This window comes from Emydura macquarii, unplaced genomic scaffold, assembly GCF_026122565.2.
Source record: "Emydura macquarii macquarii isolate MOO-44397 ecotype Brisbane River unplaced genomic scaffold, CSIRO-AGI_Emac_v2 contig_2768, whole genome shotgun sequence".
Lineage (NCBI taxonomy): Eukaryota > Metazoa > Chordata > Testudines > Chelidae > Emydura > Emydura macquarii.
The window spans coordinates 29,594,585-29,611,782 of NW_027132905.1; the positions used below are offsets into that span (position 1 = coordinate 29,594,585).

At 48.5% G+C, this 17,198-nt stretch overlaps 1 protein-coding gene across 2 annotated transcripts in view; it reads left to right on the plus strand.

Moving 5' to 3' along the window:
• Positions 1-17,198, plus strand: part of PSD2 (pleckstrin and Sec7 domain containing 2) — a 97,204-nt gene that overhangs the window by 10,887 nt on the left and 69,119 nt on the right. For both annotated transcript variants that reach the window (XM_067566430.1, XM_067566429.1), the window contains exons 2-3: positions 7,626-8,114; positions 13,435-13,629. In XM_067566430.1, coding sequence (XP_067422531.1) covers positions 7,626-8,114; positions 13,435-13,629 — 684 coding nt within the window. The remainder of the gene's footprint in view (positions 1-7,625; positions 8,115-13,434; positions 13,630-17,198) is intronic.

Genomic DNA, 17,198 nt, shown 5'->3' on the forward strand with positions numbered 1-17,198 from the left:
GCTCCAGCATGAGCTTGAGCATCTACACTGCTGTTTTTAGGCCAAGTCAGTTGATGTGGGCTTTGAGACTTTCTGCTGTGGCTCTCTTTTTGCAGAGTAGATGTGCCCTAAGTTACTGCTCTTGCAAAGTGCTCCCTGGCATTTAGCTGGGAGTATGTTTTTCCTTCCTTCATTTGAGACAATTATTTCTGAATCAATTCTCCATTTCCCATCAATGACAATGCAGGGGAGAGGGTATTTTCCCTGTATCTCTCTGAGCTTCCCATGCTGGGGACAGCTGAGTCCATAGACTTCGGGGATGCAATTCTATCAGACTTCCAAGCCACAGTCCTCTTCGCAGTGTCTTCTCTACCCAGCAGTATGCCCTCAGCAGGGCAGTTCTCCAATGTCCTGCTCCTGGTCACAGGTGCAGAGAGCTGCCAGGTGATGCAGAAAAATTAGCAAGCCCAGGTTCTCCTCTGTACTGCAGCTGTTTTGCACTGCACTGCTGGTGCAGAATGGCCCTAAATCTGGCATAGGCAGCTGGGGAGGATCACCCCAATGGAGGGGGACCTTCCTGGGGCCTGAAGCTGGAACAGTGGCTCTACCTCTTCTCCTCCTTGCAGCAGGTGCAGGGGATGTGGCTGGGGCAAGCAGTAATGACCAGTGCTTCAGTGTGCCCTGGGGATCTCAGGTTGCCTCAAAGGCCCCTCATGAGACTGCTGGACTTACACTGGAGAATCAGCTTGCGGTACTGGGGAAGGACAGAGGTGATTCAAGCCATGTGGCAGCCCCCTTAAACAAGTCAATAATGAATTAGGCCAGTGCCCACCTTAAGGGGCCACGAGCAGGGAAATAAAAGGTTTGGGAGGAACACAGTTTTGCAAACTTGGGCCCAGCTGAAGGAGGCAACATAAGTGCAGGCAAAATTCCCCCTGCAGGCAGAGCCAATCTTACTGGCGTGGGGCACGAGAAGAGGAGAGTCCAGTGTGGGGGGCCAGGGCCAGCCGCTAAAAATGAGCGCTTTCTCTGTAACTTGAGCGGGCGTCCCTGCAACACAATGAACATGGGCCCCACGCTGTTGTTCTCACTGAGACGCATCTCAGCATGCGATCAGTCAGCCGTGCTCTTGGCTGCCCAGGGTCTGTGGGTGCACAAGTGAAAGTCGAGGGCTCAAAGGCAGGGCATGATCCAGGGAAGGAGGCGAAAGGCAGAGGCAACCCAGTGTTGACCATCCTCACTTTGCCTCTCCGTCCAGAACATGGTGCTGTCAGTGGTGGGGCTGGAGGGCAGCAGGGCCTAGGCGCCTGCCCTGGGATGGGGGACAGCGCTCCCTGCCTGCCTCTGCAGTTCTTCCCCCTCAGGAGCTGCTCTGCTTCTGCGGCAGTAGGGAGTATGCAAAGGAGGCCGAAAGGAAGCAGCAGCCTTAGCGATGAGCTCAGACAGGCCAGTCCAGTCCCCATGATTTGATAGTGAAGGAATGAAATCAGGCACTGACAGAGTCAGCAACAATTTAGGCCCTGATGATTTATTGGCTTGGATTCACCCTGGCATTAAAGAGCTTTCAGGACACCTTCAGATTCATGCAGATAAGAAACAGCCCAGTGTGTCCCCTTTGCAACTCACAGAGCTTCCTCCATGTCACACGTCACTGGGGAGGCCAGCTCCCGTGCTACGGGTTGGCTATTTGTGCACAGATCTCAGGATATTCATAGGTGTCCATGACTCGCAGTTCACCCACTCCTCCCATAATAGCGTCATTCTCTCAGGATTAGCTCCCATATTATCCCCTGCATTTATGTCCTGCAGCCCCACTCGGGGTGGGCGGTGGGGTTGGGGGCTCTCTGAGCAGAGGAGCAAACCACATCAGAGAACACTGCCTTTGTCCACGTCTTTTTACCCGTCACAAGTTTGAGGGAGGATGGTTCAACCCAGAGCAGCCCACTCCCACATCCGGCCCTTTCAACAGTGGGGCAGGCTTCTGTGGGACTGAGGAAGGGGGCAGCAGACTGTAACTAACCACCTTCTGCACACCCCAAACTAAGTAGCCCCCAATTTGGCTTCCATAGACGTGCAGTGTAGGAATGGACAATGGATCCAACAGACGAGCCCCTATTCTCATTCAGCACCATGACCAGGCATAGCTACAGAGCCAGCCTGGCGAGAGAAGTGATACAGCCATAGGATGAGAAATATTTCCAGGGTATGAAAACCCTTCACCCCTTCACAGATGAAAGAGGAAGATGAGAGCTGTGACCCCTGACATCTGACACAGGACAGAATTCCCTCAGCCTTCGGTATTTCCCAGGTGTCTGTTGGCCAGGGAGCTGGGTGCCACTGTTTAAAGGACTGTTGGAAGTGTTCTAGGGTTGATTCTCCTCTCACGCTCAGTGCTGTAAATTGGGAGGAACTCCGGTGAGGTCGGTGGAGCCACACAGGGGTGAAACCGGGGTGAGAGGAGGATCAGACATAAAAAAGTACAAAGACATCCAAAGATGTACAAAGTATTCCACCCAGCTAGTTCATGCCCAGTGATCGCTGTTTCATATTTAAGGTGAGTGGCCTGGATTCTGCTCTGAATTATACTGCTTAGACATCAAGGGAGGCCAGCAAGGCTGAGCCTGTGTGCTGGGGGGCTAAGGGCCTGATCCGACACCCCACTGAAGTTGCTAGGAGTCCTTCCACTGACTCCAGTGGGCTTTGAAGCACGCCCTAAGAGAGAGGAGGCAGGAGCAGGAAAGACACCCTCATGTACTACATTGGCTCTAGTAGCTGTACAAGAGACTCCTCCACTTGGCTGAGGTCCAGGCACCACAGATTCAGGCTGGGCAAAGAGACCCATGCCATGGCCAGGCGGTATCTGGCCTGATTATCAGTCAGTCCAGTCGCCCAAAGCATGAACTGAACATGGGTGCCCAGAACAGCGTGAGCCCAGGGGCCTAGGTGACCTAACAGGCCTTCTCCATCTCCAGCAGCTCAGATCCTGGCACACCTTCTCAGCTCACCTCTGCTGTCTGCAGGGCCCCTTCTCCTTCCTCAGCTTCATCGCCTTGTGCAGGGCGCTCCAGGCTACAAGGGCAGAGACACATCATCACCCCTGTGTGGTAGTGAGGCAGCCAGGAGCTAGGGATTATGGGGCACCCAGTCGGCATGCAGTTGCTAGGGAACTCCAGGATTCCTTAGCAGTCACCTCAGGGATTCTGGAGCACCTGGGTCCCTGCACTAGTAGGGGCTGGCTGTCGCTGGGAATGGTTCACCCCGAGTTGAAGCCACCAGGGGCATGGATTCATCCACCCGCCCCAGTAGACCCTGGGATTTCAAGAGGCAGTAGTCACTCCAACAGGGGGCAGAGAGCCACTTTAGGACCCAGGAAAGGTGCTACCTGACCATCAGGGTGCAGCAAGAGGTCAGTCAGGCCCCTGCCAAAGACTGCCAGTGGCTTGCCATAGCCTGGAAGAGGGGAGCACTGGAAGGAGGGTGCTGCTCTGTAAGGCTGTCTGCCAGGGCATTCTCGCACGAGCTGTCTGTGAGCTGAAGCTGGTGTCTCCGAACACAGACAAGCCTGAATTTGAATGGGGAAAGGGCTGTTTGCAAACATTTTGCATGTCCCTGCGGATCCCTTTCCTGCAATGTGACATGGGGACACCCCCCCTTCACGCTGGCTTTTTCGCTGCCACGTCTTGTCGCAAACGCAGCTCTAATGTGCTGTCACAGCAGCCTGGGGCCCTCTGTTTTCTCAGCTCCTTTATTTATAAAAGATGAGCTTTAGCCATGATTACCCACAGAGCAATTCAATAGGCCAGGAGAGCACACCAGCCATCCCCATCCTGAGCTCCCAGCACACACCACCCAACTCCCAACTCCTCTTCCCAGCCCACTCTCCTTCCCACCCCCCTCCCTTCACCCCCCAAAAGGAAGCTTGGGGAAATAGGCGGGTTTGCAGACTGGCCACAGATGTGTGGGACTCCGGGAGAAAGTGAGCTCTGGCATCAGGGGTATTGCACCAATCACACCCTGTTGCCAGCCTCCTCCCTTTTATACTTTGAGAGGCTGTTAGGCCAAGCACTTGAACTGACCTAATCTTCCAGGGTGCCACATAGAGAGTGAGGCACCTTTCAGGTTACTGAAACTCAAACCAGTCAGGTTCTAAGGCCAAAACCCACACCTTCCCCTTCCCCTAGAAATCACAGGGTCATCGGTGCTGATCACAGGGCACAGGCCCCATGTGCTCCCAGGGAGACTCACAGTTTTCTAGGTGGGTGTTGCATTCTGCAGTGGCTGGGTTTTCCTATCAGTTTGATGGCGTGGCTATGTGGGGAGCACCTTGCAGCCATCCTGCCGCTTGATGACAAAGGCCGGGAGACCTGTATCAAGGCCCACATCCCACTGCAATGCTGCCGCAGCTTTCCAGCAGGGATTACCCTCTAATAGGGACTCCCGCCGCCTACCAGCTTCTCATGGGATACTGAAATGACTACAGTCTATTTTAACTGTGCATTGGAAAACAGTCAGCAGGGTGACTCCGAGGCTAGAAATCTGTGTGTTCCTGGTAAGGGATCTCTTGACGGAGTACATGCTGTTCTCTGCAGCTAAATTAACAACTCTAAACAATGGCACTGCATTAACAAGACCCCGGCATTAATAGACAGCCATGGTGGACAGTGCTGTCGGGAGAGCAATGGAATTGAACTCCATCAGTGCTGTGCTGACCTGGTGTCCCTTTCCTTCACCATTCAAAGGGCAATAAAGACATTTACAACACACAGGACTCCAGCTGTAATAGCTCTGTGCCTGCATTCCTTTGAGACCCCTTGGACCCGATCACCAAGTCTCTTTGTTCACACGGTCAGGCAGCGCAGAAAGGCTTTGGATCTCATGAATAACCTCTGGCCCAATGCTGCCCTCTCCTGTTCATCTTCATCAGAACAAGGAACCAGCAAGGAAAAGCAGGAGAACTATATTTGTCTAGTGACAGATCTCCGGCTCCTACACTCTCTCCAGGACACTTGCAGAGCAGTGGGCTTATTTAAAGATTCTACCCGGTAGGTACATACTGGGTACATATTTTTTTAAAAAACAACCTTTAAAATTGCTGCCCTGGGGCTTTATTTGCTCATTTTCTCAGTGTGCAATAGCATGGTGCTGCTGGAAAGATGTTAGCCAGGTTCCTTATATTCTGGCTGCTCCTGTTGCTCATTAACATGTTCCCTGCTGGGGAACAGCACTCATTGATCATGGCCTATTTATTTAAGGCATGACAACAAACACTGGTGCTAAATCACCAAGACTGTGAGAAGAAGGGAAATATTAACCTTATAGCAAACAGCACAGGGCTACTGTGCCAGGAGGGGAAGAGGGCAGGGCTGGCTGGGCACGTTCAGAGAGATGGGCACAGCAGGTATGTGGCACAGACCCAACCCTGAGAAGCTTGAATTTGGGGGCATCAGATCTAAACCCCTAAATTTCACTATGACGTTCCAGATTTGGGGCTGTGCTCTTGTGGGAGGCTGGCCCAGCCTTGTAGAACCATGTCCTGGCATTTTCCACTAGGGAGGTGGGGGATGATCTGTGCTATATACATTCTGGTTTGCTTGCTCCTGCATGTGGGTAAACCTTTCCCAAAGCCAACAACCAAGCTGTCCCACAAGGGTGCTGGGCCATCTTGAAATACTGGTGATTTATGCACAAGAAAATGTTTATAGAAGGTACAAATTCATTATTCAGAACTGGGCTGACTCCTGGAAAGTGCTGGGAGATCTCTTTCAGGTTTGGTTCATAATGAGTTTGCAAAATCTGTATCAGAACCACATTCTCTTGGGTCTCAGGCTCTGAGGTGTGAAAAGGAAAGGGTTCAAACAAACCTGGTTTTCCCTATGGTAGAAAACTCATTCCAAATCCCTACCGGCCATGCAAGGTTCAAGTTTGATGCTCAGCAGGGCAGGGATTGTATCTTCCTAGCTCTCTCTGTACAGTGCCTTGAGGGTGCTGCCAAAAATGTAATAACAAAAGCTGGGCTCATACCAATTCACACAAGTTTTCTGGGTCACCAGAGTCAGCAGTACTTGGGCTCTGATGCACCCACAGAACTCCCATCCCAGGAAAGCATGTTTCCCTGTGGAAAGCTGGGTGGGGTTCTCAGTCATTATCACATGAGCCAGTTATGGAATGATAATGAGACAGTGCCAAGAAACAGAGAAGAACACAGTAGGGAAGGAGAAAAATGCATTTGTTGCCCTCTGGTTTTTCCACCTGGGTCAGGTTGCTAAAAGCCACCCTGCTCTCTGCACAAGCAAGTGCAAATGGCTTTTGCTAGAAGGTGAGCTGGGAACCTCATGACATTCTTAGGGTATATCAGACAGGCCAGTAATACTGCAGGAGCAATATTTCAGCACTTTCATTTCTGCTCGCTCAGTGCGAAAGCTGGCACGCTCAGCTCTTGGGGGTTCACAGCACTTTGCCCATTTGAATTCCACTGGACCTCTTGGGTTTTGTGTTGAGTTTTGTACTTGAATGAACCCAAAGATTTGAAGCCAGACTTAGTCAGAATTGCCAGGTTTCCTCTGAATCTATTAGGGTTTGTCATGATTTTGAGGAAAAGCCATAAACTACTCCAAGTTTGTTTGAAAATGAGACCAGGATTACTTGAAGGCAGAGACAGGCCTGAACCACAGAGTTCTGATCTAGATCCACAGTTCGGTGCTGCTCAGAGCTGAAGTTTGAGGATGTTGATAGCATGCTGTTACGGAGATAGGGTCAGTGGGGAAGCTGGAATCTGAGCTTCACCGCAGAGTCCCAGGAACCGGGGTGCAGGTTAGCTTCAGTCCATGGTAGAGTTGGGGCCAATCACAAACTCAAATGCATACTTCCCCGGCCTGGCAGTTAGCGCACTTGCCCAGCAGGTAGGAGACCCAGGCTCCCATGACTCTTCAGATATTTCTCCACAGTGCAACAGCTTCAGCAGGAGTGACTGAGGGAGCTCCACCTCAGAATATGCTATAGCCTAGTGGTTAAAGCCCTCACCACAGAGGTAGCAGATCTCAGGTGTAAGGGGCGATTTGAACTGGGAGTGTCCCACATCCCAGGTGAGTACCCTAACCCTGGGCTAAAAGCCAGGAGGGAGGTCCCTCTGCTCCTCTGCCTCTTTTATGTGAACTCGACTGAGGGGCCCAATCCAGTAGGCGACCTCTGAGCATGCCTAGTGGATCAGGCCCCACATGCACCGTAGGTAGCTGAGCGCTTGTCTTCCCCAGTCAGTGAATTGCTCTGTGGCGGGGGCGGGGGTGGGCGTGAAAGTGGAGGCGGGCACCTAGAAGGAGGCAGAGGTGCACGTGTCCAGTGGCAGAAACACAGCCAGTGAGGGAATGCCTACTGCAAAACCACAGGCGCCGCAGCAGTTGAGGCGCCTACAGGGTTCAGCAGGAGATTTATGTATCGCAGTGGTCCAGGAACAGGGATTTCAGCACCTCTCTCCTTCTGTGCCCTCAGACCTCAGTGACCTGCCCGCGTCACTCAGGGAGTCTGGGACAGAGCAGGGAGCTGTATCTGACTCCTGGGCTAGTCCTCGAGCCACTGGGCCGTTCTCCTAATCATGGTAATGCCTTGTGAGAGTAAGCTGGGTATTTCACACGGCTGCCCTTGTGTTGCAGGTTTGCAGCTGGAGAAGCCAAGCTAAGTTGCACTGAGGCTGACAAGGAACAGTTGCAATTGAAAGACATCAGGGATGGATTCAGCTCTACCTTTGAAAAAATCGTGGAGTCCGACCTTATGAAAGGCACGTATTACAGCAGCTTGGACTCTCTGGACGTGCTCTCCCTCACAGATGAAACAGACAGCTGTGTCAGTTTTGAGGCTCCGCTCACTCCGCTGATTCAGCAAAGGGTCAAGGAAAGCCCTGAACTTTTAGAACAGAAGCTGGTTGCCCAACAGAAAGGAGCTCTGCAGCACATGGAGGCGGATAAGCAAGAGCAGGCAGCCGCGAAGCCAGCAGAGGGGGATTTGGGGAGTCCCCTGAGGCACTCAATTACCAGCAGCAGGTCGGAGAACGTGCTCAGCCGGTTATCCTTGAAAAATATCCCGAATGGGTTCCACGCTGATGGAGTGGAGGAAGACGCCTCAAAGCTTATTAACTCCATCAGGTAAGGCAGACTGTGAGTTCTGAGGCAGAGAGGGTCTGTTTGAGCTGTATTTGTACAGCACCTAGCACAGTGGGGCCCACAGACCTAACTGGAGCTCCTAGGCATTACAGGTTATAATTACTGTGGTAGCGTTCTCCCATATACTTGCCTGTGCACATGCCATGCCAATGAGCCATCAGTATTCCTCAGTACGTGACATTATTATCGTGATTAGTTAACTGTCTTAGAGTAGGATCCCACCCAAGGATCAGGACTAGGCATACACAGACAAATTTCCATATGACCACAAAGCACTTGCCGAGTGTGAAGGAAGCTGCAATCCAAAGGGACAAGTCACTTACAAGGGACATAGCCTTAACACAAGGAAATGGAGTCAGTCTGAATTATAGATGCTGGTGCTGATGTAGAAAGCTAAGTGCTGTGAGCTACATTATTCTTCCATTCACAGTAGGGCAGGCTGGAGGAATCATACCCCAGCGCCATGGTTTGGTGAGCTTCTCGCCTTGCACCTCTGGAGACAGAGTGAAAAATACGCCTGCTCAGCAGCCCAATGTCCATTGGCTCCAGTGGGAATATGGCCTTCAGAGCAGCTGCCGATAATGGGGTCCTGCAGTATAGGCCCACAGCTTGCACCGAAGTCAGTGCAACTGTGCACACTTACCATTGAATGGGATTTGGCCCCTAAGCCAAATCATGATGTCTTCATTCTGTACCGACTCAGTCCTTACTCAGGTAAACCTGGCACTGACCTCATGAGGTTTGCCTGAGTAATGACTGAGCATCCATTGAATAGGGACATTGTGGTTTGCCCTTACAGTGGCCTTCCCTGGTTGGCCAAGGAGTAGCAAGCGCAAGTCCAGGGGTGGGGGACAAAGGTGCCTTTAAGACACCTCTCTGTCCAGTCTGACCCTTGGCATACCTTATTGCTCCATGGGGTCATTAAGACACCCACAGATTATTCAGATGCCCTGGCCACACTCAGCACCAGCAACCAGGAGGGGAGTGTCATAGGCAACACTACAATGGTTTTGTACCACCCCGAATTCACTTAGAAAGGGGAGCCTCAACTGGCCAGATCTGCCAGCGTGAGGGCCGCTTTGCAACACCGGCAGAGTCAAAAGCAGCCGGAGAACTCCGTGAAATTGGGGCCTTGGTCTTTAAAGCTTCTCAGACTTCCAGTCCAGCTTAGTTAGGCAAATAACGCCCCCATTTGTGCTGCTGTGTTTCATCAGTGCCTTATGCTTGGTTTCACCTCATCTTCCAATTGTGCTTCCTAAATATTGCTGCTTTGGGGGTTCAATCCTGCCACGGGCTGAGCACGAACAGGATCACGGCTTTCTGCACTTGGTGCCTCTTGGATGAACTCATTTACAAAGGGACAGTTGTTTGGCTTGTTTGACACCTGTTTTGCCAGCTCGCCTCTTCGTCTGTCCCTGTTAAGGATTTTGGGGGTGATTTTATTATTACAAAGGGATCAGCCATCTATACTCTCAACACCCAGTCATGTATTTGTGAGGCTTATGCTGCAATGAGCACTTAGAACACATTGTAATTTGGCACACATAATGTGGCTGAAAAGGCTAAAACACTCTTCCACCGACTGACATTAACCCCATCCTACTACCCTCCTTCCCCCCCCCCACTGCAGCTAGCCTGACTCAGCACACTGTAGTGGCCAGCGAGGCAGGACTTAGCCAAAGTGAGAATGGAATAATAATGACTCTTATTTGGGTCACGAGGGACAATGAGTCTGAAGGTGCCCTCCCAGCCCCTGTCTGTGTGCATTACAAATCTACCAGTTACTAGGCATGAGTCAGACAAAACAATCCTACTGGGCATGATCACAGTTCATTGACCGACTTTTGTGGGGCTGGGCCGGCAGCATGTTGCCCCTGGCAGAGCTGGGACAGGCAAGAGAATCAGAACACGTTTCAGATTGATATCCGAATCAAAGCGGATCACTCGATGCCACTAAGAAAATTAGTGCAAAAGCAATAGTGAGCAAAATACCCACAGAGGAGCAAAGTCCCACCCTGCCATATAAGAATGTCAGATTAGAACTGAATCCCAACCTGAGCAGAGAGGCAGAAAATACAAGACAGGGCACTCTCTCAAAGCCCATCACTGCCAGAAAGTGACGCACACGCTGCACGGAGCTTCCTTCGCTACAAAATAAGGCAATAGGGGATTGCTGTTCTCGCTGGCGAGGTGAACATCTCAAAGGGAAAGCTGGAGCAGGTTTGGATGCACCATAAAATACATTCAGTTAATTACAAGGGTCCCACAAGATTTCCCAACCTGGTGTAAAGAGGCTGGCCCAGTGGGTGGACTGGGACAAACCAAGAGAAGGCCACAGAGTCCACATTTCCATGGGTCCAGTGACCCTGCCAGCAGGTGCAGTGGTGTGGAATGACTATGGCCACTACTGGATGGTCTATGAGCCACTAGCTGGGGAAGAAGATTGTGCTGAGATGTAATCCAGCACCCTGACCCTGGGTTGAAAGGTGGAACTCACCTTCCCAACCCTCTCCACACACAATCACTTCTGCCACACAATGCCCAGTACTTCATCTTTTATTCACATAGATTGCACTTCACTCTCAGCAAAGAAATATGGACTTGAAGGTAATTCATCTCCAATATTTATTTGTGGAATGTTCAGTTGAAGGGAATATTTGTACTGAGACGCGTATACAGAGCCCAGCCCTATAGAGATTATTCTCCATCATACCACACCCCCCAGCCTATCAGATCTGGATTACCTCTGGGGAGAAACTGCATAGTCAATTATTTGACCCCACTTTGATTGTTATGAAATACATTCAAGAGGCCAAATAACTAATGTCAGTCAGGTTTTTGCTCTAAGCAAATAATAACATAGTGCAGGAGAAAGGTTCATTATGATGCCAGTCTCTGAGAAGCCGTCTTGTGCAGCGATGCAGAAGGTGAACTCCCAAAGTTACACATTTCAGCTGGTAGTATTTATAGGATGAGTCTAAAAGTTACACATCTCTTTACATGTCACTGAAATTCAACCCATCAGTTCATCCCAGCTCCTTAATTTCTTGTTATTTTCCTTCCTTATCTTTGTTTTGGATAACAGCATTGCAGGTACTGGTCCATGAAGGTTCTTACTAAACTTGTGCTAAAACATAGAGTGAATGTATCTTGATTTTGACAAGTTTCCTATCTGTGTGTGCCAAATCTGATGTCAGTGAATGCAAGGAGTTATGGGATTCTTAGCATAAGGAGCATGGTTATATAAAAAGCACAGACCAATTTAGGCTATACTGCTATTGTAATATTTATGCTTAATGCTATTTGTGATTAATGCAAACTAATATGTGTATGGTGCAGATAATACATATTGGTAATGTGAGATAGATAGATAGATAGATAGGTAGATAGATAGATAGATGTGCTAGCCCAGCATCTATTAATCACCTCCTTCCCAGCTGCTACAGTGATGAGGGTCTTATGATTATATAGATTCAAGGAAGATAGCAGGGGAAGCTCAGGGGCATCAACATGGGACAGTTGACTCAAGCACCTCCCACGGTGAGGTTCATCATAGATGGTGCACAGTAGGCAGGGATTCAGGAATGCAGGTGGCATGAACAATTGCTGTTGTCACAGTCTACAACAGGGAATCATTTCTGATAGTAGTTGGCTTTAATCTAGCAGAAAAAAGCATAACGAGATCCAGTGATTGGAAGGCAAAGATAGACAAATAGACCAGAAATAAGGGTCAATTTTTTCATGTATTTAACCATTGGAAAAACATACGTCACTTGATGTCTTTAAATCGATATTGGATAGCTTTCTAAAAAGAGCCACAATAGCTCAAACAGACTTGGTGAAGAAATCATTGGGTGAGTTTCTTTGGCCTGTGTTATGCAAAAGGTCAGATTACATGTTCATAATGGCCAGATGTTCTCACTTTAAAATCTATATATCTATGAATTATTTCAAAGTGGGGAGAACGATGGATGAGTCCAGGGTTTGGAGAATGAGGTACAGAGACTTGATCTCTAGGTTACCAACTTAAATATAGTCCAAGCCATTAATTAATATATTCATCTTCTTACTCTGACAGCTCTCAGTTCTAGTGGAGCTGATTGAGAATTTTTTGACTAAATTTTTTTCATCAAATCTAAAACTTCCTACAGGAACATGTTGGTTTTGATGAATATTTTGTTTAGAAAAAAATTGAAAAAAAATTATTTGGAAGAATTTCAAAATATTCCATTTTGACATTTTCAAAAGAAAACATTTCAATTTTTCAGTTTGAAATGACTTTTCATTTAGAAATTTATTTTATATTTAAAAAACAAGAAATAAAGAAGGAAAAAATCAAGCAACATTTTTCGAATGTATGTTTTGATTGACCTGAAATGATTTTTTTTTCTTTTGATTTTCAATTCATAAAAAAAAATTCAGGATTTTTTTTGGCTTTTTGTCCCAATCCAGGATAAGAAAAAATTTCAAAATCTCAAATAATTTCATGGGATTGGAAATCTGTTTCCTGACCACCTCTATGTCCCAATGTGAAATGAGTTGGTGGGTCTCAGTCCTGTTCCCAGTGGACAGATGTCTGCATCTTACACCCCACCACTTCAGTTTGCACCAACTGGCCCCTTATTAGCAATCTCAGCAGAAAGGCTAAGGACTTCATGGGTGGTAGAGGCTGAATTCCCCTCTCACATGCTGTAACTCACTGGTGGGGCAATGATGGGGAAGCTTGCACTGACTGTCACTCATGCTGGACCTGTTCTCTGGACAGGAGACTTCAATCCCAGGGTTATCAATCCAGCACCTTTCTGCCAGTACTGAACTCACTTTAGAGAGACGCTCAAAGTATTTCTTCAAACAGGAGCCGAATGAAGGTGAAGGGAATGGTGGGTGGGTTGTTGCTTATGGTATCTTAACCATTTCACTCAACCCAGTGCTCAGTATTGATGAAGCTGCTTAGACAACACATGACTTGCCTGAAGTCCTGCATTTAGCCTGTGGTTGAATGCCATGCAATAGACAAATGGAGCAATGGGGATGACTGGCTGGATGTGGAACTCATAGGTTGTCCAACTTTACAAATGCTGAGTCTGAGAAAGAAAATGTTATACCCGTGTCTGATCCCACGGCCTTCAGATTTCTGACAAACAGTTTGCATCCCGTTGAAGCGAGGTGCTCGTGTTTCTCTAAAAACACATTAATGAAGAAGCGGGTTGGGATTTGATATGAGGCTTGTATTGTCCAAATCTCTGGGGGTTCCAGAAAACACCACGTCTGTTTCTGTACTTGTTTTCTGTTCACTGTGCAGCGATGCCAGCTTAAAAGATGCTCTTTCTGACTCGGACTCTGAGATGGGCAGCACTGAACAGCTCGACCACGGCAGCACGGACACTTTAGCAAATGGCTGCAAGGCAGACAGCGATGCTGCCAAGAGACTGGCCAAACGCCTCTATAACCTTGAAGGATTCAAGCGTTGCGATGTAGCACGCCAGCTCGGGAAAAAGTAAGTGGCTCTTTCTGTAATGTCTAGATCACAAGGCAAGTGTTAGAGGACATAGATTTTGGGGAGAAGTCCACTGCTAGAGATATGATTTGCAATGCTTAGCTCAAAGCCGACATGAAAATGGCCCTAATACCTGGGATGAAAGTGAATGCTGGCTTCACTGGGGGGAATGGAACAGGGCAAAGGCAGAAGTGACTTCTTTTGTGAAAGATCTGCTGTTCCAGGGAACTCCTGGGCTTGTTTGAGAGTCAGGCCCAATAAAGAGCTTTGGGATCTTTCTGGATAATAAACGCGGTGTGAAATTGACACAAGCCCAACCCACACATCTCGATCCAAACACTCCTGAATTTTGGGGAAGTTCAGAGAGTGGACCAGGATCATGATCTGAATTTCATAGATGATCATTATTATTCATAAGCACAAACAAGTCTCTGCCCCAAAGAGCAAAAGCCTCCTGTCTTTATAATAGGTCCAAACACGATCCTTGAAACTAACACCCCCAGAGTCTGTAGGGTTTGAGATCCAGATCTGGACCTTTTAACTTGGGACCCATTTCTAACATGAAGAGATAGATGTACTGAAATCTGTCGTAAGCCACCACCCAAGGGAGTTGGCTCAGAAGAGCTGGTTGTTGGGGAGAAGCCCAGTCAAACACTTATCATTGTTTTTTATTGAATGCCTTCAGTGGGGTGCGTCCTGTACAAATCAGGACCCAGTTGTCTCTCCCAGAAAATGAACTGAAATGTCACTGCTAAGGCTACAAAGGGATAATCTCTCTGATCACTGCACAGTTCAACACAATGCCACTTTTGGTTTCGCTGGGTTTCCTCTTGTTCCTCTTTCGAGCCTGGATCACGTTCCCTTTTTTGCTATGTGCATTTGTGAGGTTTATTGCCTGCTCCCAGGGAGCCTGGATTATTAAAAGGGGGTTGGTGATGGGGGAAGAGGAGACTCTTGATCCTGCAAGCAAGCGCCTCACATTCTCCTTTCCATCTGCATATCTGACCCCAGTTTAGGGACCAGCTTAAGTTAAAACTGCCACAGTCACTCACAGTCTCCACTAAAATTAAAACACTGGGCCTGCACCCCTCACAGGCGTAAAACTCCTGCTGAAATGAACAGTCACACTGTACAGAGCAGGGCTGATGGATCAGACCAGTACGTATGACCTGCTATCTGCAGCCCCCTTCTGTCGGTCCCTCCCGCCCCTGCATGAAACAGCAAGAGCAAACACCACTGAAGCACAAGCTGCAGCATGGCCAGTCTCAGACGACAATCAGGGGAGCTGGAGGAGGGTATTTCAGACCCTGATCAGAATGCTGCTTCTGTTGCCTGCCATGAAATAAGAATACTGATGCACCAGCAGAGAGTGTGTTCACAAAGCCACTCAAACCACAAAGCGAAGACAGCCACTCTACGCACAATGAGCCAACAGCTGCCCTGGAGTGGGTTGGAGAGTCCCCCAGGGCACACTCTTTGAACCTGGACTGGATGTGGCAACCTGGCCTTCTCCCCTGGCAGGTAAGTAGTTTTACTGCCCTTCGTTACTTATTGGCGAGAGGGAATCTGTTTGAATTCACAGTATAGGGGCAAAATTGAGACTGGAGAATAACCCAGTTGGTTATGTAGAATATTGTGGCTTGATAATGGATCTTAAAACAGGGCAGTATGTCTCCACATCTCACCCTGTAGCAGTATTTGGGGGAAACTATTTGAAAGGGGCAGAACTCCTGCACTCTGCCCCTGGCTCTGGAAGAAGAGAAGAGTATTAGTGACTAATACAATCTAATAAGCAGGGTTAGTCAGTGCTCCTTCACGAGAGAAGCAAGCTGTGGAGAGGGGAGAAAACTCCAGGCAGAAATGTGATGTTAGATATTGGCCCTATGGGATTTTCTACTTGGCTGGGCCTATTAGCCTAGGGAACTCTCACACCCCTGGATGGGAGTCTTATTGCTTTCCATGCAAAGGTTTCCCTGAACAGGGTAAATGATACTGTGACCTCATATAGGGGTCCTGACTGCCATAAAATCTGTTTGCTCATTAATATGGTTTGCTCATTAATATGGTTGTTTCCTTGCAGGGGCTGGGGACTAAGGGCCTCCGGCAGCCTTGTTGATGCATGGGTGGAGAGCCACTGCCATAATCCTCCTACTCCAGCCAGGTGTGGAGGTGGCGAGCGATGCAAAGAGCAGAAAGGAGGAAAGGGGACGTTTAACTTGTGTGATGCCACAGAAGCTGCAATCTTCCAAGGCACTGGAGTGAATACCTCTGGGTTTAATGGAGTGGGGCTGGGCATGGGGCTTTCCCAGTGAGGGGTGTCCTGGGCTCTTGTATGTTTGTCCTGCCTTGATTCATCAGATCTGTGGACCTGAAGGACCTGCATGCTCTCCCAGGCTTCCCCGGGAAGGGGAGTGAGTGGGACACGCAGGCTATATCTCTGGCAGGGATGACTCTTTAGTTGTGTTTTTCTTTGTAAATCTCTCTGATCTATTGTGATGAGCTGTTTCTAATGTATTTAATGTGTGTATTGTGTGTATTGTGCCTGCAGCACAGGATCCACCACACTGTAAATTCAAAATAAATACAAATGCCAATAAAATTAAGTGTCACTTGCTTTCTCAGATCTCATAAGCTAGGCAAGATAAAGCCACCGCAACCATGTGAATGGCAGAGCTCCATGGAAATCTCAGGTGCTGTAGGAAGTGGAGCTTTAGATGCAGCGGGGAGGCTGTCTTCCCTCTAACTTAACACTGAGCAAATTCCCCAGGCTGATGCCTGGACATGTTGTTCCACTAGCATTGCCTCCCTTTGGCTGAGATGGAAAGCCAAGGTCCTGACCAGCTGTGGCCGCTAGTGTCTCCGCAGCTCTCATTAAAAAAAAAATAGTTCAAGTCCAATTCTGATTTCACAGTCACCAAAACAAACCAAAAACACAGCAGAGCCAGCAAATTGCCCACGTGGACAAACCAACAGTTCTGTGACCCTGTGCTCTGACTCTGCAAAGGAACCATTGGCACAGCCCTGCTCTCCTTCAGTAATTAAATCGAGGAGATTCCATGTAGGAGTAAGAATCTGCACTGGGATCCATTTGCAGGATTGGGACCTTAAACATAACCCTTGTTCTCCCTTCTCTCTCATCCTTCTTTAGTCTGTAGTTATCATTGGGGTTTATGTCTAAACTTATACTGTAAGGGCATTGGGGCAGTGGCCAGGTCTCCTCTGGTGTGCAAAATTCCTCGCACACTTTAAACCTATACAAATAATATAATCATGCATTATTTGTTTTATGGGAGCTCTACATGGCCTTGTTGTGCTAATGCAGATGTTAGCCCAATGTCCTGGACAAATTCCAACTTTGATCATAACATTCTGCTTCCTTAAATTAACCCTGCAATTTTCACTGCGGGCATTCTTCTTTTCCTGACCTCAGCTGTTGTGTTATATGGTGGAGCGCTGTTTCACTCCAGAAGCAGCAGCATTGCAATGATGTGTAGCTGGCATGTCAGTTTGTAAAATGCTTTGGGATCCTTTGAGATGAAAGGCACTATATCAATGTAGGATAATTAGCA